Source organism: Nerophis lumbriciformis, linkage group LG07 (assembly GCF_033978685.3).
Source record: "Nerophis lumbriciformis linkage group LG07, RoL_Nlum_v2.1, whole genome shotgun sequence".
NCBI lineage: Eukaryota > Metazoa > Chordata > Actinopteri > Syngnathiformes > Syngnathidae > Nerophis > Nerophis lumbriciformis.
In genome coordinates this window covers 11,122,501-11,149,046 of record NC_084554.2, presented here as the reverse complement: position 1 = coordinate 11,149,046, position 26,546 = coordinate 11,122,501, and the positions used below count along the sequence as shown (strand labels likewise).

Genomic DNA, 26,546 nt, shown 5'->3' with positions numbered 1-26,546 from the left:
CTCGCCGCTGATGACATCCTATGATCGGGGTGGGGGCTGTCCCTGAGGATGATGTCATTGATAACCAATCATATGGTCGTGGCAATAACTTCACCCTGTTCTGGATTAGAAAATCCATCCATCCATCCATTTTCTACCGCTTGTCCCTTTTTTAGGGGTCCCGGGGGGTCGCAGCTGAGATTATTTGAACATCCATCCATCCATCCATCCATTTTCCACCGCTTGTCCCTTTTTGGGGTCGCAGCTGAGATTATTAGAACATCCATCCATTATCTACCGCTTGTCCCTTTTTTGGGGTCGCAGCTGAGATTATTAGAACATCCATCCATCCATCCATTTTCTACCGCTTGTCCTTTTTTTGGAGTCGCGGGGGGTCGCAGCTGAGATTATTAGAACATCTATCCATTCATCCATCCATTTTCCACCGCTTGTCCCTTTTTGGGGTCGCAGCTGAGATTATTAGAACATCCATCCATTATCTACCGCTTGTCCCTTTTTTGGGGTCGCAGCTGAGATTATTAGAACATCCATCCATCCATCCATTTTCTACCGCTTGTCCTTTTTTTGGAGTCGCGGGGGGTCGCAGCTGAGATTATTAGAACATCCATCCATCCATCCATTTTCTACCGCTTGTCCTTTTTTTGGAGTCGCGGGGGGTCGCAGCTGAGATTATTAGAACATCCACCCATCCATCCATTTTCTACCGCTTGTCCCTTTTTTGGGGTCGCGGGGGGTCGCAGCTGAGATTATTAGAACATCCATCCATCCATCCATTTTCTACCGCTTGTCCCTTTTTTGGGGTCGCAGCTGAGATTATTAGAACATCCATCCATCCATTCATCCATTTTCTACCGCTTGTCTCTTTTTTTTGGGTCGCGGGGGGTCGCAGCTGAGATTATTAGAACATCCATCCATCCATCCATTTTCTACCGCTTGTCCCTTTTTTGGGGTCGTGGGGGGTCGCAGCTGAGATTATTAGAACATCCATCCATCCATCCATCCATTTTCTACCGCTTGTTCCTTTTTTGGGGTCGCAGCTGAGATTATTAGAACATCCATCCATCCATCCATTTACTACCGCTTGTCCCTGTTTTGGGGTCGCAGCTGAGATTATTAGAACATCCATCCATCCATCCATTTTCTACCGCTTGTCCCTTTTTTGGGGTCGCGGGGGGTCGCAGCTGAGATTATTAGAACATCCATCCATCCATCCATTTTCTACCGCTTGTCCCTTTTTTGGGGTCGCAGCTGAGATTATTAGAACATCCATCCATCCATCCATTTTCTACCGCTTGTCTCTTTTTTTTGGGTCGCGGGGGGTCGCAGCTGAGATTATTAGAACATCCATCCATCCATCCATTTTCTACCGCTTGTCCCTTTTTTGGGGTCGTGGGGGGTCGCAGCTGAGATTATTAGAACATCCATCCATCCATCCATCCATTTTCTACCGCTTGTTCCTTTTTTGGGGTCGCAGCTGAGATTATTAGAACATCCATCCATCCATCCATTTACTACCGCTTGTCCCTGTTTTGGGGTCGCAGCTGAGATTATTAGAACATCCATCCATCCATCCATTTTCTACCGCTTGTCCCTGTTTTGGGGTCGCAGCTGAGATTATTAGAACATCCATCCATCCATCCATTTTCTACCGCTTGTCCCTTTTTTGGGGTCGCGGGGGGTCGCAGCTGAGATTATTAGAACATCAATCCATCCATCCATCCATCCATTTTCTACCGCTTGTCCCTTTTTTGGGGTCGCAGCTGAGATTATTAGAACATCCATCCATCCATCCATTTTCTACCGCTTGTCTCTTTTTTTTTGGGTCGCGGGGGGTCGCAGCTGAGATTATTAGAACATCCATCCATCCATCCATTTTCTACCGCTTGTCCCTTTTTTGGGGTCGTGGGGGGGTCGCAGCTGAGATTATTAGAACATCCATCCATCCATCCATCCATTTTCTACCGCTTGTCCATCCATCCATCCATTTTCTACCGCTTGTTCCTTTTTTGGGGTCGCAACTGAGATTATTAGAACATCCATCCATCCATCCATTTTCTACCGCTTGTCCCTGTTTTGGGGTCGCAGCTGAGATTATTAGAACATCCATCCATCCATCCATTTTCTACCGCTTGTCCCTTTTTTGGGGTCGTGGGGGGGTCGCAGCTGAGATTATTAGAACATCCATCCATCCATCCATCCATTTTCTACCGCTTGTCCATCCATCCATCCATTTTCTACCGCTTGTTCCTTTTTTGGGGTCGCAGCTGAGATTATTAGAACATCCATCCATCCATCCATTTTCTACCGCTTGTCCCTGTTTTGGGGTCGCAGCTGAGATTATTAGAACATCCATCCATCCATCCATCTTCTACCGCTTGTCCCTTTTTTGGGGTCGCAGCTGAGATTATTAGAACATCCATCCATTGTCTACCGCTTGTCCCTTTTTTGGGGTCGCAGCTGAGATTATTAGAACATCCATCCATCCATTTTCTACCGCTTGTCCTTTTTTTGGGGTCGCGGGGGGGGGGGGTCGCAGCTGAGATTATTACAACATCCATCCATCCATCCATTTTCTACCGCTTGTCCCTTTTTTGGGGTCGCGGGGGGTCGCAGCTGAGATTATTAGAGCATCCATCCATCCATCCATTTTCTACCGCTTGTCCCTTTTTGGGGGAATATTTTGCTGTGTTTGTTGCATTTTTGTTGCGTTTCGCTTGATTGTAAAATATGTGGATGGAGAGGGTGTGTGACGTTCATATGTTGTCAATATTCAGAGTTTTATCCTTCATAGTTAATATTGTAAATCCCACATTCTTTATTTTCATGTACATTCTGGGTGTCTCATTCAGTAAAAACATTTACAATTCCATTCCATTTGTTAAGGCGGTCTGTCATAACGTTTTTAGCATTCAATCAGACATTATTGTGAGGTTTTGTATTAGGGTTCCTAAAAATCAGATATACCGGCCCCCAGACACATTTTTTTCTCTAAATTTGGCCCCCCGAGTCAAAATAATTGCCCAGGCCTGACTTGATCAATAGTCCTGCAGTAATACATCTCTGTTACAGTTAGGGATGTCCGATAATATCGGACTGCCGATATTATCAGCCGATATATGCTTTAAAATGTAATATCGGAAATGATCGGCATCGGTTTCAAAATGATCAGTATCGGTTTCAAAAACTGAAAATGTATGACTTTTTAAAACGCCGCTGCGTACACGGACGTAGGGAGAAGTACAGAGCGCCAATAAACCTTAAAGGCACTGCCTTTGCGTGCCGGCCCAGTCACATAATATCCACGGCTTTTCATACACGCAAGTGAATGCAAGCCATACTTGGTCAACAGCCATACAGGTCACACTGAGGGTGGCCGTATAAACAACTTTAACACTGTCACAAATATGCGCCACACTGTGAACCCACACCAAACAAGAATGACAAACCCATTTCGGGGGAACATCCGCACCGTAACACAACATAAACACAACAGAACAAATACCCAGAACCCCTTACAGCACTAACTCTTCCGGGACGCTACAATATACACCCCCCGCTACCTCCTGACCCCCCCACCTCAACCCTGCCCACCTCAACCTCCTCATGCTCTCACCCAAATTCCAAGCTGCTGTTTTGAGGCATGGTAAAAGAAATAATGCACTTTGTGACTTCAATAATAAATATGGCAGTGCCATGTTGGCATTTTTTTCCATAACTTGAGTTGATTTATTTTGGAAAACCTTGTTACATTGTTTAATGCATCCAGCGGGGCATCACAACAAAATTAGGCATAATAATGTGTTAATTCCACGACTGTATATATCGGTATCGGTTGATATCGGAATCGGTAATTAAGAGTTGGACAATATCGGATATCGGCAAAAAAAACATTATCGGACATCTCTCGTTACAGTCTTACTGTGCAGGAGATGGTGGACTCACTGCTCATGACTGCACTAAAAAGTCATTTTTGTCCACTTTACTTTTTTAAATCCGAGGAGTCCATCTCTCTTGGCCTCTACGAGCTTCCATCCTCAGCAGCTTAACAGAAGAACTTTTCGTATCCAATTCCCGTACGGATTTCCTCCACCCGGGTGCAGCTGTTCCCAGCATTTGACCGTCCAATCTGCTCCCACTCCCTCTTTTTTTCCACTGTGTCGGCCTGGAGACCGTTGTCACGGGAGACACCCGAGCCGAAGTCTACCCTGACCAGGACTTAATGAAGTGCACACACACACACACACACACACGCTCCGGGAGAAGCAACGGCCATTGCTTCATGTCTCAGTTCATCAAGTGATTAGCTGAGCAACAGGCGCCCCATCAGTGTGTCGGCTCCTTCCTGATCACTACGCGGGACTCTGGCGGCATGTTCCGCAGCACCCCCTGCTGTGAGGCAGATGTAGTGCACCTCAACTGGAGCAGCGACTTCTCTAATGGGAATACTTTGGATTGATGCGGCGCTCAAAGACAGCCTGGAGACTGCGGCGTGTTTGTGCTGGAGCCTGGCGCTGGCCAATAAAGATGTTTGTTTGGGAGAGAGGAGCCATCTGTGCTCTAAAATGTTTGGTTGACATCAAATTGAAAAAAAGAGGAGGAGGTTCAGTTCAGTTCAGTTTAGTTCAGTTCAGTTTCAGTTTATTTCGAACATGCATACAATACAATGTTATGCATCACACAGTTCCAGTCGTTTCATTACAGCACATCCAAAAAGGGTTGGAGAGGCACTGGAGATTATATATATATATATATATATATACTGTATGTATATGTATATATATGTATATATATAATGTATACATATATATGTATATATGTGTATATATGTTTATATGTTTATATATATGTATATATATATATGTTTATATATATATGTATATATGTGTGTATATATATGTTTATATATATATATATATTTAGTTATATATATATATATATATATATATATATATGTTTATGTATATATATATATGTATGTATATATATATGTGTATGTATGTCTATATATATACACAGTATATATACATATGTGTATGTATATATATGTATGAGTTTGTATATATATACGTATATATATATATACTGTATACGGTATATATATATGTGTATGTATATATGTATGAGTTTGTACATATATATATATATATACGTATATATGTGTGTATGTATATATATGTATGTGTGTATGTATATATATATATATATGTGTGTATATATATATATATATATATATATATATATGTGTGTATATGTATGTGTGTATATATATATATATATATATATATATATATGTATGTATAAGTGTGTATATGTATGTATGTATAAGTGTGTATATGTATGTATATATATATATAAGTGTATGTATATATGTGTACGTATATATATATATATATGTATGTATATATATATATGTAAGTGTATGTATATATGTATGTGTATATATATGTATGTGTGTATGTATATATGTATATATATATATATATATATATGTGTATGTATATATATACGACGGCTTAAGTTATTCTCTCGACACAGACAAACCCTTTTTGCCGCTGTAGGCTGTCAACAAAACAGGAAATAGATTTAATTGCGGCGAGTATTTGGGGGTGGGGGGGTAAAGGTCACCCATTTTAAGAGGGCTGTACAACAACACTTGAGGACTCCACTTGAAGTCAACTTCCTGTCAGGTATGACAGCTTCCTCATATTTCACAACATGTTCTCTCAGTGCAGGGCGATTCAGTTACATCATGAAGAGGGCCGCAGTTTCGAGGGCCCAGGGGCCGGCATTGAAATGTGGATTTTTTTACATTCGAAAGTGGCTCCGCCGGTTATATTTCTTTCAGACTGTGTTTACTTTATTACAAAGTAAACACATCTGCTTTCGCACTGCACTGTCAATAAATTCATTATTCTGCCCTCGATAGTTAAAAGCGTGAAGAAACAGAAGCTCCAGAAGTTTTGTTGAGGATTGCTGTTCCTTCTTTTGCATTCTATACCTTCATTATTTGTTTTTACACTTCTTTCTTCATTTAGGTTTGTAAGACTGAACATACAGTATAAACAAAAAACAAACATAACAATAGTATAACGCCCGTTCTGTATTTTACGTAAATAAAATAGAAGGTTTAGTGTAAATATATACACCCAATAAACTACGAATGTTTACACATCTAGAAATTACACAACATTCACACACCAAATATTGCACACACTATGTGACCTATCACAATGAAACGATTAAACCTAAATTTGATGCTTTAGTATTAAACAAGGTTTGAGTTACTCTTAGACAAAAAACAACATATATATGGATATATATATATATATATATATATACAGTATGTACACATATGTTCATATATATGCATATATACACACATATGCATATATATATATATATATATATATATATATATATATATACACACATATGTACATATATATATATATACATACACACATATGTACATATATATATATGCATATATATATATATATATACACACATATGTACATATATATGTACATACATTATATACACACATGTACATATACATGTACATACAGTATATACACACATATGTACATATATATACATACATATGCATATAATGTCCATTGTGTATTTTCCGTAAATAATATCCTTTGTGTATTTTAGCGTTAATATATTCACACAATTAACTACAAATATTTCCATATATAGAAATTACACAACATTCACACACCAAACATTGCACACACTATGTGACCTATCACAATGAAACGATTAAACCTAAATTTGACGTTACATGTATTAAACAAGGTTTGAGTTACTCTCAGACAAAAACAATATATATATATTCACATATGTACATATATATGCATATATATATACACACATATGTACATATATATGCATAAATATACACATATGTACATATATATGTACATATGTGTGTATATATATATGCATATATATGTACATATCAATCAATCAATGTTTATTTATATAGCCCTAAATCACAAGTGTCTCAAATATGTGTATGTATATGCATATATATACACATATGTATACACATATGTACATATATATACACACATATGTACATATATATGCATATATATATACATATACATATGTACATATATATGCATATATATATACATATACATATATATATGCATATATATACACATATGTACATATATATATATATATGCATATATATATACACTTATGTACATATATATGTACATATATATATACACACATATGTACATATATATGTATATGTCCATTGTGTATTTTCCGTAAATAATATCCATTGTGTGTATTTTACATAAATAAAATACAAGTTTAGTGTTAATATATTCACACAATAAACTACAAATGTTTCCACATATAGAAATTACACAACATTCACACACCAAACATTGCATGTGACTTATCACTATTAGCGTTGTCGCCCTCTACTGGTCAATTTTACAACTATATGTTTCTCATTGCGCCCAATAGGTTCAGTTTTTCTTGCCCTGATGTGGGATCTGAGCGCAGGATGTCGTTGTGGCTCGTGCAGCCCTTTGAGACATTTGTGATAAAAGGGCTATATAAATAAACTTTGATTGATTGATTGATTGATAAACGAAGTTTGATCGTTAAAACAACACGACCACGAATACAAAAGACATCACAAAGTCAGCAATTCCAATACAACACAGACTAAATATCTTTATGTCTACTTATACAAAGATGTTGTTGCTGCATGTCTGGATCAATGTGTCCGTCGCTTAAAAGGTCCGACAGGAAACAACGACTCAAGCACTTGCAGAACATTCATGCTTTGTTGTCCAGTCGTTGTTAAAAGTCGGATTTTTGCAATTTATTTTGCTTTTTTGTTTCCCCAGTGTAGTCTTTTTCTATTCACCCCATTGTGACACATATGCCTCACTGTTGCTCCCTGCTGGGTGGCGGGAGTACTGCACACATGATCAACCCGAGTTTTAATGGGTTCATCATGCCTTTATCAGTGTTGTCTGGAACGTGTATTTTTTTTTAACATTTTGTCACACTGGCCAGGCGGGGAGGTAACCAGAAACCCCAGATCGGAAGGCTGATTATTGCTCTCTAGGGGAGTATTGGTGCATCGTGGGAAAAATGTGGCCGGGCTACATTGTGCACGACTTTGCAACAACTCTGGTGGTGTCAGTTACCTGTGAGGAAACAACTTATCTCTGAGACGTACCAGCAGATTAACCCTTTTAGACGCAGTGTTTCAGTAGTGTTTTGGTAGTTTGTGTATTCATTTGAGGCAGGGGTCGGCAACCCAAAAACGTTGAAAAAGAGCCATATTGGACCAAAAATACAAAAAACAAATCTGTCTGGAGCTGCTAAAAATTAAAAGACGTTTATAAGTGTTATAATGAAGGCAACACATGATGTAAGTGTCGATATTAGCTATATTAGCCTACTATCAAAATGACTTTAAAAGTCTTATATAAGTGTTATAATGAAGGCAACACGTGGTGTAAGTGTCTATATTAGCTATATTAGCCTACTATCAAAATTACTTTAAAAGTCTTATATAAGTGTTATAATGAAGGCAACACATGATGTAAGTGTCTTTATTAGCTATATTAGCCTACTATCAGAATGACTTTAAAAGTCTTATATAAGTGTTGTAATGAAGGCAACGCATGATGTAAGTGTCGATATTAGCCTACTATCAAAATGACTTTAAAAGTCTTATATAAGTGTTATAATGAAGGCAACACATGTGTCTATATTAGCTATATTAGCCTACTATCAAAATGACTTTAAAAGTCTTATATAAGTGTTATAATGAAGGCAACACATGATGTAAGTGTCTATATTAGCCTACTATCAGAATGACTTTAAAAGTCGTATATAAGTGTTATAATGAAGACAGCACATGATGTAAGTGTCGATATTAGCTATAGTAGCCTACTATCAAAATGACTTTAAAAGTCATATATAAGTGTTATAATGAAGGCAACACATGATGCAAGTGTCTATATTAGCCTACTATCAGAATGACTTTAAAAGTCTTATATAAGTGTTATAATGAAGGCAACACATGATGTGTCTATATTAGACTACTATCAAAATGACTTTAAAAGTCTTGTATAAGTGTTATAATGAAGGCAACACATGATGTGTCTATATTAGCTATATTAGCCTACTATCAGAATGACTTTAAAAGTCTTATATAAGTGTTATAATGAAGGCAACACATGATGTAAGTGCCGATATTAGCTATATTAGCCTACTATCAGAATGACTTTAAAAGTCATATATAAGTGTTATAGACACTTTCATCATGCGTTGCCTTCATTATAACACTTATATATGACTTTTAAAGTCATTTTGATAGTAGGCTAATATAACTAATATGGACATATCATGTGTTGCCTTCATTATAACACTTATATACGATTTTTAAAGTCATTTTATAGTAGGCTAATATAGACACTTACATCGTGTTTCCTTCATTATAACACTTATATATGACTTGATAGTAGGCTAATATAGCTAATATAGACACTTACATCATGTGTTGCTTTCATTATATTAGCCTACTAGTAAAATGACTTTAAAAGTCTTATATAAGTGTTATAATGAAGGCAACACATGATGTAAGTGTCGATATTAGCTATATTAGCCTACTATCAAAATGACTTTAAAAGTCTTATATAAGTGTTATAATGAAGGCAACACATGACGTAAGTGTCGATATTAGCTATATTAGCCTACTATCTAAATTACTTTAAAAGTCTTATATAAGTGCTATAATGAAGGCAACACATGATGTAAACAAGAATGACAAACACATTTCGGGAGAGCATCCGCACCGTAACACAACATAAACACAACAGAACAAATACCCAGAACCCCTTGCAGCACTAACTCTTCCGGGACGCTACAATATACACCCCCCGCTATTCCCTACCTATCCCCCCCCAACCCCGCCCACCTCAACCTCCTCATGCTCTCTCAGGGAGAGCTTGTCCCAAATTCCAAGCTGCTGTTTTGAGGCATGTTAAAAAAAAGAGGGAAAAAAAGCACTTTGTGACTTCAATAATAAATATGGCAGTGCCATGTTGGCATTTTTTTTTCCATAACTTGAGTTGATTTATTTTGGGAAACTTTGTTACATTGTTTAATGCATCCAGCGGGGCATCACAACAAAATTAGGCATAATAATGTGTTCATTCCACGACTGTATATATGGGTATCGATATCGGAATATTGGATATCGGCAAAAAAGCCATTATCGGACATCTCTACTCCTAATGATTGTGAAGGATAGGCAGAATTCCCCCCAAAAAAAGTGCAGTTCCCTTTTAAAGTATATTAGTATATTTGTTTACATTCTGGTTAGTAACCCAGAATCAATTTGATTAGGTTTGTGTGACATGGTTACTTCCCGGTACATCCAGCAGGAGGAGACACCTTTCACAATTCACTTCCGATGCTGTACAAAAAAAAAAAAATTTTTTTTTTTTTTATTTCAGTCTGTAATTTTAGTTTTTTCATTAGTGGACTCGTCAGACCACAGAACACTCTTCCACTTTGCATGAGTCCATCTTAGATGATCTCGGGCCCAGAGAAGCCGGCGGCGTTTCTGGATGTTGTTGATAAATGGCTTTCGCTTTGCATAGTAGAGCTTTAACTTGGGTTGAGGTGGGGGGGGGGGATATTTTAGCGTCCCGGAAGAGTTAGTGCTGCAAGGGATTCTGGGTATTTGTTCTGATGAATATCACGCCACAACACCTCTGACAGTGTCGGAAAGAAAAACTCTCCTATTGAAATAGTCTGTAAAAGTCTTCCAGATGTCCCAGAACTGCAGCGTGTCAAATGTTCCAGTTCCACTCTGAGTGAGCATTAAACTCAAAAGTTTGGAGCCAAAACTACGAATGCTATTTTTAACTTACTGTTTTTTTGTGTGTGTGTGTGTGTGTGGTTAAAATGAAGGCAGTGAGAGAGAATATGCGCCACCTGCTCCTCTCTGCTGCAGGCAACAGGTCGGAGCGTGTTCTCCGCCGCTTGTTTCGTGCCGCGGTTCACGGAACTGCGAGAGGCCCGACGCTCTCGGAACGGGTCGGCTTGTTTTTGTGTTTCCACTCCCGGTGAGAACTTGTCAAAGTGTCTCCGGCGCGGGTGAAATTGTCCTCTCGGGTCTCCACATTAACCGCCAAGCTGCTGAGTTGCATTTGCCAGCGCCATCGACCCCGACGCCCGTAATTACATGGTCCACAAACCCCCCCTCGGCCCCCATTGATCGTCCTCTCGCCCACCAGCGGGGTGAAAGGTACGCCAATGTTGCGCCGTCTCCTTTTGCACCGCGTGGATCGATCCGGGTGCTGTTACTTTGGCGGTCGCCACCCTCGCCTTCAGCTAAAAGATGTTAAACTACGCTGTGTTGCATCATCTGAGGACACTTAGGTTCCTAATTTGGAGCAACAATTGTTTCTTGACTGTTGTGTTGAGGGGACAAGTTATACAGTGCTGTACATCAGCCTACTATCAAAATGACTTTAAAAGTCTTACATACGTGTTATAATGAGGACAACACATGATGTAAGTGTCTATATTAGCCTACTATCAAAATGAATTAAAAGTCGTATATAAGTGCTACAATGAAGACAACACATGATGTAAGTGTCTATATTAGCTATTTTAGCCTACTATCAAAATGACTTTAAAAGTCTTATATAAGTGTTATAATGAAGACAACACATGATGTAAGTGTCTATATTAGCTATATTAGCCTACTATCAAAATGACTTTAAAAGTCTTATATAAGTGTTATAATGAAGACAACACATGATGTAAGTGTCTATATTAGCTATATTAGCCTACTATCAAAACTACTTTAAAAGTCTTACATAAGTGTTATAATGAAGGCAACACATGATGTAAGTGTCTATATTAGCTATATTAGCCTACTATCAAAATGACTTTAAAAGTCTTACATAAGTGTTATAATGAAGACAACACATGATGTAAGTGTCGATATTAGCTATATTAGCCTACTATCAAAATGACTTTAAAAGTCTTATATAAGTGTTATAATGAAGGCAACACATGATGTAAGTGTCTATATTAGCCTACTATCAAAATTACTTTAAAAGTCTTATATAAGTGCTATAATGAGGGCAACACATGATGTAAGAGTCGGTATTAGCTATATTAGCCTACTATCAAAATGACTTTAAAAGTCTTATATAAGTGTTATAATGAAGGCAACACATGATGTAAGTGTCTATATTAGCTATATTAGCCTACTATCAAAATGACTTTAAAAGTCTTATATAAGTGTTATAATGAAGACAACACATGATGTAAGTGTCTATATTAGCCTACTATCAAAATGACTTTAAAAGTCTTACATAAGTGTTATAATGACGACAACACATGATGTAAGTGTCTATATTAGCCTACTATCAAAATTACTTTAAAAGTCTTATATAAGTGCTATAATGAGGGCAACACATGATGTAAGAGTCGGTATTAGCTATATTAGCCTACTATCAAAATGACTTTAAAAGTCTTATATAAGTGTTATAGTGAAGAAAACACATGTTGTGTCTGTATTAGCTATATTAGCCTACTATCAAAATGACTTTAAAAGTCTTATATAAGTGTTATAATGAAGGCAACACATGATGTGTCTATATTAGCCTACTATCAAAATTACTTTAAAAGTCTTATATAAGTGCTATAATGAGGGCAACACATGATGTAAGAGTCGGTATTAGCTATATTAGCCTACTATCAAAATTACTTTAAAAGTCTTATATAAGAGTTATAATGAAGAAAACACATGATGTAAGTGTCTATTAGCTATACTAGCCTACTATCAAAATGACTTTCAAAGTCTTACATAAGTGTTTTAATGAAGACAACACATGATGTAAGTGTCCATATTAGCTATATTAGCCTACTATCAAAATGACTTTAAAAGTCTTACATAAGTGTTATAATGAAGACAACACATGATGTAAGTGTCTATATTAGCTATATTAGCCTACTATCAAAATTACTTGAAAAGTCTTACATAAGTGTTATAATGAAGGCAACACATGATGTAAGTGTCTATATTAGCTATATTAGCCTACTATCAAAATGACTTTAAAAGTCTTACATAAGTGTTATAATGAAGACAACACATGATGTAAGTGTCGATATTAGCTATATTAGCCTACTATCAAAATGACTTTAAAAGTCTTATATAAGTGTTATAATGAAGGCAACACATGATGTAAGTGTCTATATTAGCCTACTATCAAAATTACTTTAAAAGTCTTATATAAGTGCTATAATGAGGGCAACACATGATGTAAGAGTCGGTATTAGCTATATTAGCCTACTATCAAAATGACTTTAAAAGTCTTATATAAGTGTTATAATGAAGGCAACACATGATGTAAGTGTCTATATTAGCTATATTAGCCTACTATCAAAATGACTTTAAAAGTCTTATATAAGTGTTATAATGAAGACAACACATGATGTAAGTGTCTATATTAGCCTACTATCAAAATGACTTTAAAAGTCTTACATAAGTGTTATAATGACGACAACACATGATGTAAGTGTCTATATTAGCCTACTATCAAAATTACTTTAAAAGTCTTATATAAGTGCTATAATGAGGGCAACACATGATGTAAGAGTCGGTATTAGCTATATTAGCCTACTATCAAAATGACTTTAAAAGTCTTATATAAGTGTTATAGTGAAGAAAACACATGTTGTGTCTGTATTAGCTATATTAGCCTACTATCAAAATGACTTTAAAAGTCTTATATAAGTGTTATAATGAAGGCAACACATGATGTAAGTGTCTATATTAGCCTACTATCAAAATTACTTTAAAAGTCTTATATAAGTGCTATAATGAGGGCAACACATGATGTAAGAGTCGGTATTAGCTATATTAGCCTACTATCAAAATTACTTTAAAAGTCTTATATAAGAGTTATAATGAAGAAAACACATGATGTAAGTGTCTATTAGCTATACTAGCCTACTATCAAAATGACTTTCAAAGTCTTACATAAGTGTTTTAATGAAGACAACACATGATGTAAGTGTCCATATTAGCTATATTAGCCTACTATCAAAATGACTTTAAAAGTCTTACATAAGTGTTATTATGAAGACAACACATGATGTAAGTGTCTATATGAGCTATATTTAGCCTACTATCAAAATTACTTGAAAAGTCTTATATAAGTGTTATATAAGTTCTCGTAAAACTAGCAATGTCACAACATGACAACGGCGCGCCGTCATGCCCGTTAAAAAAAAAAAAGAGAACCGGTACTATTTAGAGGCAGTATAGTACCGATTATGATTCATTAGTATTGCAGTACCTTATTAGTAATGGAATACCGTACAACTCTAGTGGACAATTTTGCCCAGTACTTCAAGTCAAATCTGAATTAATGTTGTCATAGGATACATTTTTTTAAATTAGACTCATCTATCTTTTGAGTTTGGATTAATCATGATTAATCATTATTAATCATGATTAATAATGATTAATCATTATTATAATCATGATTAATCATTATTAATCATGATTAATCACAGGTTACCGGTGTTACTGGCTTGCACAGTTGAAGTTGACTTAAAAAAAAAAAGACCACAATATTTGGGCACAAATGGAACTTTATTGTCACAATGTCACGCAGGAACGTTGTTTAAATGTCTTACAGTTTCATCTAAAGTCCAGTCAGGGTGTATTTTGCTTTAAAATGTAATATCAGAAAGAATCGGTTTAAAAAAGTAAAATGTATTACTTTTTAAAACGCCGCTGTACAGATTGGTACACGAACGTAGGGAGAAGTACAGAGCAGTTGCGTCTCCCAGTCATACTTGCCAACCCTCCCGATTTTCCCAGGAGACTCCCGAATTTCAGTGCCCCTCCCGAAAATCACCCGGGTCACCACATTCTCCCGATTTCCACCCAGACAACAATATTGGGGGCGTGCCTTAAAGGCACTGCCTTTGCGTGCCGGCCCAGTCACATAATATCCACGGCTTTTCACACACACAAGTTAATGCAACGCATACTTGGTCAACAGCCATGCAGGTCACACTGAGGGTGGCCGTATAAACAACTTTAACACTGTTACAAACATGCGCCACAGTGTGAACCCACACCAAACAAGAATGACAAACACATTTTCGGGAGAACATCCGCACCGTAACACAACATAAAAACAACAGAACAAATACCCAGAACCCCTTGCAGCACTAACTCTTCCAGGACGCTACAATATAAACCCGCCGCTACCCCAACCCGCCGCCCCCAACTCAACCCCGCCCCGCCCCGCCCACCTCAACCTCCTCATGCTCTCTCAGCGAGAGCATGTCCCAAATTCCAAGCTGCTGTTTTGAGGCATGTTAAAAAAAATAATGCACTTTGTGACTTCAATAATAAATATGGCAGTGCCATGTTGGCATTTTGTTCCATAACTTGAGTTGATTTATTTTGGAAAACCTTGGTACATTTTGCATCACAACAAAATTAGGCATGATAATGTGTTAATTCCACGACTGTATATATCGGTATCGGTTGATATCGGAATCGGTAATTAAGAGTTGGACAATATCGGAATATCGGCGAAAAAGCCATTATCGGGGCGGTATGGCGTAGTGGGTAGAGCGGCCGTGCCAGAAACCTGAGGGTTGCAGGTTCGCTCCCCGCCTCTTGACATCCAAATCGCTGCCGTTGTGTCCTTGGGCAGGACACTTTACCCTTGCTCACACTGGTGAGTGAATGATGAATGAATGATGGGTGGTGGTCGGAGGGGCCGTAGGCGCAAACTGGCAGCCTCGCTTCTGTCAGTATACACCAGGGCAGCTGTGGCTACAAATGTAGCTTACCACCACCAGGTGTGAATGAATGATGGGTTCCCACTTCTCTGTGAGCGCTTTGAGTATCTAACAACAGAAAAGCGCGATATAAAAATGTAATCCATTATTATTGTTATTATTATTATTATCGGACATCTCTATTCCTTTTCGATTGGCCAATTCTGTGACTCCAGCCCAGCCGCCATTCCGTACATAGGGCCCTCAGCTCCAACCTGATTAGTAACACAAATAAAACCACACACTGTGTCATGTCAACCGAAGGGTCGAGATTCTTTTCATAAACTGTTCCATCCCCGGTCTACTTGAGCATGTGTTGCCACTCTCAGTCGATCTCACCGCCCCAGGGTGAGAGGGGCCGGTCGCACTTTGTCCTGGAATGCAGTTGACTTTCTAAATCCCCCACCAGTCTATCCTGGGGCGGCGGGGCTGGGCCTATCTCCAGCCCCCCTTTTCTTTTTCTTTTTTTCCACGTGAGCTGCTCCTGGAATCTCCAAACAAGCACGCAGGCAGGCAGTCGGTCGGCGAGTTAGCCGCAGACTTGTTTTTTTCTCCCCACTCGCCGACTGACCTGGCGCTTTCTCGTCGGTCGCCGCACGTCCACGCAGGAGGCGCGATGGAGGAAGAAATAGCGGGTGAAGATCATTCCCGAGTGGAAGGTAAATGTCTTATCTCTCCTGACACGCCACTGCGCTGTGAGAGTAGTTCATGCAAAGTTTGTTTGGTCTTGCACTTAGTTTAGTTTGGTGAGCGGCACTGGGACTGTTTGGAAGTTAAAAATAGGCTTTGAGTGAATGAGACGTGCTGTGGCAGTGAATTGGAGCAGGGTGTAGTGGGGGCGGTTTTGACTGGTGACACTGCATCGTTATGCATATCTTCAACGGTCCCTCCAGGAATTTGCCTTGTTGCAATTCACCCAAATTCTACCAACCCTCGCAGCCTCCTAACTACTTTGGCCAATTAGCGACATTTTGGCCAGGGAAAATTCCCTGCCGGCACAAAATATTGAAACAACGTTGAGAACGCCTTGAATTAGGTCCAGACGTTGAGCAACTCAAACAAAACATTGAAACAACATGCTTCTCGACGACATTTAATCCATGTTGGGTTGTGACGTTGATTTGACCATTGAATTTTGGTCATTTTCCAACCAATACACTACAACACAAATACAACGTTGAAACAACATGGTTTTTGACTACATTTAATCAATGTCAGAATCTGACGTTGATTTGGCCATTGAAATGTGGTCATTTCCCAATCAACAACGTGGATCATCAACGTTATGCATATCTTCAACGGTCCCTCCAGGAATTTGCCTTGTTGCAATTCACCCAAGTTCTACCAACCCTCGCAGCCTCCTAACTACTTTGGCCAATTAGCAACATTTTGGCCAGGGAAACTTCCCCGCCGGCACAATATATTGAAACAACGTTGAGAACGCCTTGAATTAGGTCCAGACGTTGAGCAACTCAAACAAAACATTGAAACAACATGCTTCTCGACGACATTTAATCCATGTTAGGTTGTGACGTTGATTTGACCATTTAATTTTGGTCATTTTCCAACCAATACACTACAACACAAATACAACGTTGAAACAACATGCTTTTTGACTACATTTAATCAATGTCAGAATCTGACGTTGATTTGGCCATTGAAATGTGGTAATTTCCCAAACAACAACGTGGATCATCAATGTTGTCTCAATTTACTATGTACAAAAATAAAATAAACTTGGGTCGGAGTTGCAATACTTGCTAACTACAGAAACAACACCAAGCTGGATGGCACTGAGAATGGCCAAGATAGCAAGTAGCAAAAAACGAGAAGCATGGAAGGTTCTGACGTTGATTTGACCATTAAAATTTAGTCATACAGTGGGGGTGTCCCAATCTAATATCGATATCAGCTATCCAGCAGGCACAAGACATTAAAACAACGTTGAGAACTTGTGGAATTAGGTCCTGATGTTGAGCAACTCAAACATAACAACATGCTTTTTGACAACGTTTAATCAATGTTGGGTTCTGACGTTGATTTGCCCATTGAATTTTGGTAATTTCCCAACCAATATTCTACAACACAAATACAACGTTGGAACAACATGCTTTTTGACGACGTTTAATCAATGTCAGGTTCTGACGTTGATTTGGCCTTTGAAATTTGGTAATTTCCCAATCAACAACGTGGATAATCAACGTTGTCTCAATTTACTATGTACAAAAATAAAATAAACTTGGGTCGAAGTTGCATTACTTGCTAACTACAGAAACGACACCAAGCTGGATGGCACTGGAAATGGCCAAGATAGCAAGTGGCAAAAAACGAGAAGCATGGAAGGTTCTGACGTTGATTTGACCATTGAAATTTAGTCATACAGTGGGGGTGTCCCAATCTAATATCGATATCAGCTATCCAGCAGGCACAAGACATTAAAACAACGTTGAGAACTTGTGGAATTAGGTCCTGATGTTGAGCAACTCAAACATAACAACATGCTTTTCGACAACGTTTAATCAATGTTGGGTTCTGACGTTGATTTGACCATTGAATTTTGGTCATTTCCCAACCAATATTCTACAACACAAATACAACGTTGAAACAACCTGCTTTTTGACTACATTTAATCAATGTCAGGTTCTGACGTTGATTTGGCCTTTGAAATTTGGTAATTTCCCAATCAACAACATGGATCATCAACGTTGTCTCAAATTACTATGTACAAAAATAAAATAAACTTGGGTCGGAGTTGGAATACTTGCTAACTACAGAAACAACACCAAGCTGGATGGCACTGGGAATGGCCAAGATAGCAAGTAGCAAAAAAAGAGAAGCATGGAAGGTTGTGACATTGATTTGAGCATTGAAATGTAGTCATTTCCCAACCAACAACGGGGATCCAATGTGTGACATCAACGTTGTCCCAATTTACAAATGCAACTATTTTGCAACGTTGTTACAAAGTCCGTTTTAAAGGACATGTATGTATAATCAACGTTGTATCAATGTCTTGTGCCTGCTGGGATGTCTCAGAGCGCCACTTCCAATACGCACGTCAACTGTCTAATAAAAATGTATGTTTAGACCAGAGGTGTCCAAACTTTTTGACTCGGGGGCCGCATTGGGCTAAAATAAATTTGGCCGGGGGCCGAAAGCCAACTGCATGTATACACACACATTTATATAGCCTATACATATATATGTGTACATATATACATATTATATTAATATATTATGTACATCTATGATACATTTATATATATATATATATATATATATATATATATATATATATATATATATATATATATATATATATATATATATATATATATATATTTATATATACATTTATATATATATATATATATATTTATATATATATATACCGTATTTTTCGGAGTATAAGTCGCACCGGAGTATAAGTCGCACCTGCCGAAAATGCATAATAAAAAAGGAAAAAAACATATATAAGTCGCACTGGAGCCCGGCCAAACTATGAAAAAAAACTGTGACTTATAGTCCGAAAAATACGGTGTGTATATATATATATATATATATATATATATATATATATATATATATATATATATATATACTTCTAAAGTGTGTGTACTTATATAGACATTAAATGTATGTGTAATGTAATTAAATAAGCATCTAAATAATTCAAAATCAACAACTTTGTGTGCTGTCTCAGAGTGATCTGTGATCACGTTTACACAGCTGTTTTTACGCGTAATCTGCGATCGCAATGCTTTAAGACTGCAAAGCAATTTAATACCAATTTGAGGAGGGAAGTTTGCCAAACATGCTTTACCGCAGTACAACCTGAGGTATAGCCATATTTTTTAGGGTAATCGCAAATGTGCTGTTAAGAGATACGTGTGGACTGCAAGATGACGCCAGTAAACAATGCCAAAACTTTAAATGTTTCATTGAGAATATAGAACATTACACACGGCGCTCAAAAATATGTCAAAATGTTTTAGTACGACTTTACGACCGCTTGATGGATTGTCATCGCGTTACGGCTACCGTAGTCATAAGTACTGTACTTCAACATACGGGTATTATTATGGTTTGTGTATAAGGAACGCAAAAATGGCACCTTTTAGCAGACATTATTTGTTTTGTTTCGCAAGATTATGCAAAACCAACTTTTCTTACCTTCTGGTACCTGCTGATCTGTATTTGGGATCTGCATAAATCCTGAAAATTTGCGCCCGTCCGCCATTGTAATCCGTGCCGACACCGTAGTTTATAAGCTTCTTCTTTTTCTCTATCTTCTTGTTATGGGACATTCATCCTCCACTGTTGCCATTTCTAATATAAAGTAGTGTAAAGTTCTAGCTTATATCTCGCTATGGAAGTGCTAAAAACTACCGGTTTACTGAGTGTACATTATTCACCCAAGGAACTTTAGTTATTAGAGAGTTCCGGTCGGACGTTTTTTCACGGGACACATTTCTGGCCTTCTTGTTGTTTCCGGATGAGGAGATGCTGCTCCGTTATTGATTGAAGTAAAGTCTGAATGTCATTAAAACAGTTAGCTCCATCTTTTGACACTTCTTGCACTCCCGTCCTTGCACGCTACACCGCTACAACAAAGATGACGGGGAGAAGACGCTGCCGAAGGCGAGCCACGTAAATAAGACCGACCACAAAACGCCGCATCTTGACCAAAGAACCACCATTACATGTTATGTAAACCACAAGATAGTGTTTTAAATGTAAAAAATAATCATAATATGACTCCTTTAATTCGCCTTTTGTATGAAAATAGACCTGACCAGACCCGCTCATCGGCAGTGCGCCTTATAATAAGGTGCGCCCTATGGTCCGAAAAATACGGTATTTTTGTATTTTGCCATCAACGCAGGTTTCCCCCCAACGATCTGCAAATTGAACTCCAAATAGAGAAAAAGTAGCTTCATGAAGTTTCCTCCAATTAGACTTCCTGTCCCCACTGTTACATCACCATGGATGTTTCTGGCTCTCAGTACACACCACAGAAAGCCCTATTTAAGTGCCTCCCCAACAGCTGAAGACATTTGTCAGACCCTCACTATATCCCTTTATTCTCTCATTTTCTTCAATTGTGCTGATAAAGTAGGACACTTTCTGCATCTGGTTGATGGTATTTTTGGAGAAATGGGTCGTGATGATGTGTTTCTTGCGCTGTCAAGCAGATACTTTGTTTACGTGTGCAGCCACACGGGCTCCAGTGACACACCGGCTGCTTCAAGCACATACGTAGGAACAAGGAATATCTGTCATAATTCGGTATATTAGTATCGTCCATATCGGGGGTCAGCAACCCGCGGCTCTTTAGTGCCGCCATCCATGGAGCTTTTTCAAAAATTTATAAAAATGGAAAAAGATGAGGTAAAATATATATTTTTTGTTTCAATATGGTTTCTGTAGGAGGACAAACATGACATAAATACTCCTAATTGTTAGAAATCCCACTGTTTATATTTAACATGCTTCACTGATGAGAGTATTTAGCAAGTGTCGTTTTGTCCTACTAATTTCGGCAGTCCTTGAACTAACCGTAGTTTGTTTGCATGTACAACTTTCTCCGATGCTGCCACAGAAAGAGGTACTTTTATGCCACTCCTTTGTCGCATTTTGTCCACCAAACTTTTTATTCTGTGTGTGACTGCACAAAGGTGAGCTTTGTTGATGTTATTGACTTGTTGGAGTGCTAAATCAGGCATATTTGGTCACTGCATGACTGCAAGCTAATTGACGCTAACATGCTATTTAGGCTAGCTCAGGGGTCGGCAACCCAAAATGTTGAAAGAGCCATATTGGACCAAAAATCCAAAAACATATCTGTCTGGAGCCGCAAAAAAAATTAAAAGCCATATTACATACAGATAGTGTGTCATGAGATATAAATTGAATTAAGAGGACTTAAAGGAAACTAAATGACCTCAAATATACCTACAAATTAGGCATAATGATGCAATATGTACATATAGCTAGCCTAAATAGCATGTTAGCATCGATTAGCTTGCAGTCATGCAGTGACCAAATATGTCTGATTAGCACTCCACACAAGTCAATAACATCAACAAAACTCACCTTTCATGCACAACGTTAAAAGTTTGGTGGACAAAACGAGACAGAAAAAGAAGTGGCATAAAACACGTCCTAGAAAGTCGGAGAAAGTTATACATGTAAACAAACTACTGTGAGTTCAAGGACCGCCAAAATTAGTAGGACAAAACAGCGCTCGCCAAATACTGGAATCAGTGAAGCATGTTTAATATAAACAGTGTGCTTTGTAACAATTAGGGAGGCTTGTGTCATGTTTGTCCTCCTACAGAAACCATATTAAAACAAAAAATAGATTTTTTTTTCCCCTCATCTTTTTCCATTTTTCATACATTTTTTAAAAAGCTCCAGAGAGCCACTAGGACGGCGCTAGAGCCACGGGTTGCCGACCCCTGGACTAGCTGTATGTAAATATTGCATCATTATGCCTCATTTGTAGCTATATTTGAGCTCATTTAATTTCCTTTACTTATGTCGTCTGTCTATTTAATATAAATGTTCATGTCTCATGACACATTATCTGTATGTAATATTGCCTGGATTTCTGATACCGTATTTTTCGGAGTAAAAGTCGCTCCGGAGTATAAGTCGCACCGGCCGAAAATGCATAATAAAGAAGGAAAAAAACATATATAAGTCGCACTGGAGTATAAGTCGCATATTTGGGGGAAATTTATTTGATAAAAGCCAACACCAAGAATAGACATTTGAAAGGCAATTTAAAATAAATAAAGAATAGTGAACAACAGGCTGAATAAGTGTACGTTATATGAGGCATAAATAACCAACTGAGAAGGTGCCTGGTATGTTAACGTAACATATTATGGTAAGAGTCATTCAAATAACTATAACATATAGAACATGCTATACGTTTACCAAACAATCTGTCACTCCTAATCGCTAAATCCCATGAAATCTTATACGTCTAGTCTCTTACGTGAATGAGATAAATAATAATATTTGATATTTTACGGTAATGTGTTAATAATTTCACACATAAGTCGCTGTCACATATACTGTAATATTGTACCGGTACATGGTAATTGTTATATATTGTATATATGTTATAGACATAATATAAAATATCGGTATATATCATTTACTGTACACATATTATGTATATATTCGTAAATATGTTATATTTTATATCGCTATATTTAGTCTATTTATACCTGCATTGTCCTTTCCATCCTTACACTTTCCATCATTGTAACTGAGCTACTGTGTGGAACAATTTTCTTTGTGGATCATTAACGTTTGTCTAAGTCTAAGTCTAAGTCTCCTGAGTATAAGTCGCACCCAAGGCCAAACTATGAAAACAACTGCGACTTATAGTCCGAAAAATACGGTAGTTGTTTGTGTGCCATGTCGTTCCAGACCACAGCAAACGTTACCCAGCTTGCAAAGATCGTAATAAATCCATTAGAAGAAGACCGTTTCCTTTAACTTGGACACACACATCCAGTATAGAGTAAATTTTACATTTGAACATTTCTGTCGACGAATATTTGCGTCAGCCTGCGACACATAGTCATTTTGATAGTAGGCTATTATATCTAATATAGACACTTACATCATGTGTTGCGTTCATCATAACGCTTATAAAAGGCTTTTAATTTTCTTGTGGCTCCAAATAGATTTTTTTTTTTTGTCTTTTGGGTCCAATATGGCTCTATTAACATTGTGGGTTGCTGGCCCCTGGTCTATATTAAATTGTGTGTGAAATGCACTGTATTTATGATTAGAACTGATACCAGTTCTTGGTACCTAGGAATCGATACCAGTACTCAATTTCCCGTGCTTTTGTGTGTGTTCATGGGTAATAAATAGGGATGTCCGATAATGGCTTTTTTGACGAATATCCGATATTCCGATATTGTCCAACTCTTAATTACCGATACCGATATCAACCGATACCGATATATACAGTCGTGGAATTAACACATTATTATGCCTAATTTGGACAACCGGGTATGGTGAAGATAAGGTCCTTTTTTTTTTTTAATTAATAAAATAAGATAAATAAATTCAAAACATTTTCTTGAATAAAAAAAACAATATAAAAACAGTTACATAGAAACTAGTAATTAATGAAAATGAGAATATTAATAACAGAAAGAAACAACCCTTTTGTGTGAATGAGTGTAAATGGGGGAGGGAGGTTTTTTGGGTTGGTGCACTAATTGTACCGTAAGTGTATCTTGTGTTTTTTATGTTGATTTAATAAAAAATAAAAATAGAATTAAAAAAATCGATACCGATAATAAAAAAACGATACCGATAATTTCCGATGTTACATTTTAAAGCATTTATCGGCCGATATTATCGAACATCCCTAGATGATCATTTGTTTAATGATATAATCCCAATTATTTTAATTTAGCTGAGCTGATAACGACGACTGTGTTGCTGTCTTACATTTCTGAGTTTTATTTGCAAGCATGCGTTCATTTTAGTTTGTCGTCTGTGTTTCGCCGTAGTTAGGGAAGTAGGGTTGCTCCATATGGACGACATACAATATGAATGATATCAATTTGGCTGACAATGGAGCTTTTAATTTTATCGTAGTATCGTGATTATGTCGATTGAACACTACTTCAACACTACGCGGCTAATGTCCCTCCACAGTGCAAAGCCACTTCTAAGTCAATGATCTTCCCCTCCATGGCGGCAAATAAAGTAAGTTTCTTACAAATATAATCATTACTGCAGGACGAGATATAGCTAAACCGTAGGAGGATAAGTCTGGAGAGAGTGTTATGCATTTTCTCATCATTCCTTGTAGCTAATTTGGTAGTTTAGATTTTTTTATGTTGTTTGTGCATTTTTGTTGTTGTTCTTTTTTAATAATAACCACAAAGTTCAATGAGCAGGTTGTGTTATGAGTGACCATGTTTGTTGACTTTTGGCACTTTTTTTTCTCTCTGCCCATGACTAGGAAAGGTTGTTTGAATTGGGTCATACAAGTGAATGCTGTTCTGTCCAATCTTGTTGGAATAATTAATGGTTGAGGTGATTAAATTGGCCACCAGATGGTGGCAAAATGGCAGTTATGTGTACATATGACTATACTTCTTCCTGCCATTGTTTATTGAAAGCATTCTGTCTCGCCGAGGGGCCATAGTTTGGACACCCCTGCGTTAAAACTTCACTGTATAGTCGGTAATCGTTCTACATGTTGAAAATACAGATACCTAGTATGGCATCAGTATATAAATGATACTAAAGTGATTAGAATACTATGAAGCCACGCTGTTGTAACACGTGGCTTGGCATTATCTCGCTGAAATAAGCAGGGGCGTCCATGATAACGTTGCTTGGATGGCAACATATGTTGCTCCAAAACCTATTTTTAAAGGTGCCTTCACAGATGTGTAAGTTACCCATGCCTTGGGCACTAATACACCCCCATACCATCACAGATGCTGGCTTTTCAACTTTGCGCCTAGAACAATCCGGATGGTTCTTTCCCTCTTTGTTCCGGAGGACACGACGTCCACAGTTTCCAAAAACAATTTGAAATGTGGACTCGTCAGACCACTTTGCATCAGTCCATCTTAGTTGAGTTCGAACCCAGCAAAGCTGGAGGCATTTCTGGGTGTTGTTGATAAATGGCGTTCGCTTTGCATAGTAGAGTTTTAACTTGCACTTACAGATGTAGCGGCGAACTGTAGTTGCTGACAGTGGTTTACTGAAGTGTTCCTGAGCCCATGTGGTGATATCCTTTACACACTGATGTCGCTTTTTGATGCAGTACCGCCTGAGGGATCCAAGGTCACGGGCATTCAATGTTATATATAGTTATTTCTCCAGATTCTCTGAACCTTTTGATGATATTACGGACCGTAGATGGTAAAATCACTGAATTCCTTGCAATAGCTCGTTGAGAAATGTTGTTCTTAAACTGTTGGACAATTTGCTCACGCATTTGTTCTCAAAATGGTGACCCTCGCCCCATCCTTGTTTGGGAATGACTGAGAATTTCATGCTTTAATACCCAACCTGTTCCCAATTAGCCTGTTCACCTGTGGTATGTTCCAAATAAGTGTTTGATGAGCATTCCTCAACTTCCTCAGTCTTTTTTGCCACTTGTACCAGCTTTTTGGAAACATGTTGCAGGCATCAAATTCCAAATGAGCTAATATTTGCGAAAAACAACAAAGTTTCTCAGTTCGAACGTTAAATATCTTGTCTTTGCAGTCTATTCAATTGAATATAAGTTGAAAAGGATTTGCAAATGATTGTATTCTGTTTTTATTTACCATTTACACAACGTGCCAACTTCACTGGTCTCCATGTTGCTGACAAAATATCAGCGCTGCACATGTGTCTTCTTGACCCCGCGTGCTCTCTGACCCCCTGCATTCAGAGCAAACCAAGAGCAACCTGAGGGTCACTTCCCCCGAGGACACCGAGCACGCCACACGAAGACAGGCCCCGCCGAATGGGACCCAGGCCTCTAAGGGCGGCCGCAGCGTCCCGCGCAGGCACACGCTAGGGGGGGCCCGCGGCAGCCGAGAGATCCTGGCCATGCAGCCCCCTGACATGGACAAGAAGAGGGAGGCCTTCCTGGAGCACCTCAAGCACAA

The 26,546-nt window shown here is 38.0% G+C and overlaps 1 protein-coding gene across 10 annotated transcripts in view; it reads left to right on the top strand.

The window, feature by feature from the left end:
* The window catches only part of LOC133609842 (sickle tail protein), a 264,761-nt gene that overhangs the window by 100,701 nt on the left and 137,514 nt on the right, over positions 1–26,546 (top strand). For 8 of the 10 annotated variants that reach the window (XM_061965843.1, XM_061965837.1, XM_061965840.1 and 5 more), the window contains one exon: positions 26,327–26,546. This exon is cut by the window's right edge and continues 55 nt beyond it. The exons of 1 other annotated variant lie outside the window; for it this stretch is intronic. In XM_061965843.1, the coding sequence (XP_061821827.1) occupies positions 26,327–26,546 (220 nt within the window). Of the gene's footprint in view, positions 1–16,439; positions 16,548–26,326 lie in introns of those variants that run through there. One more of the 10 variants, XM_061965844.1, reaches the window with a different exon arrangement.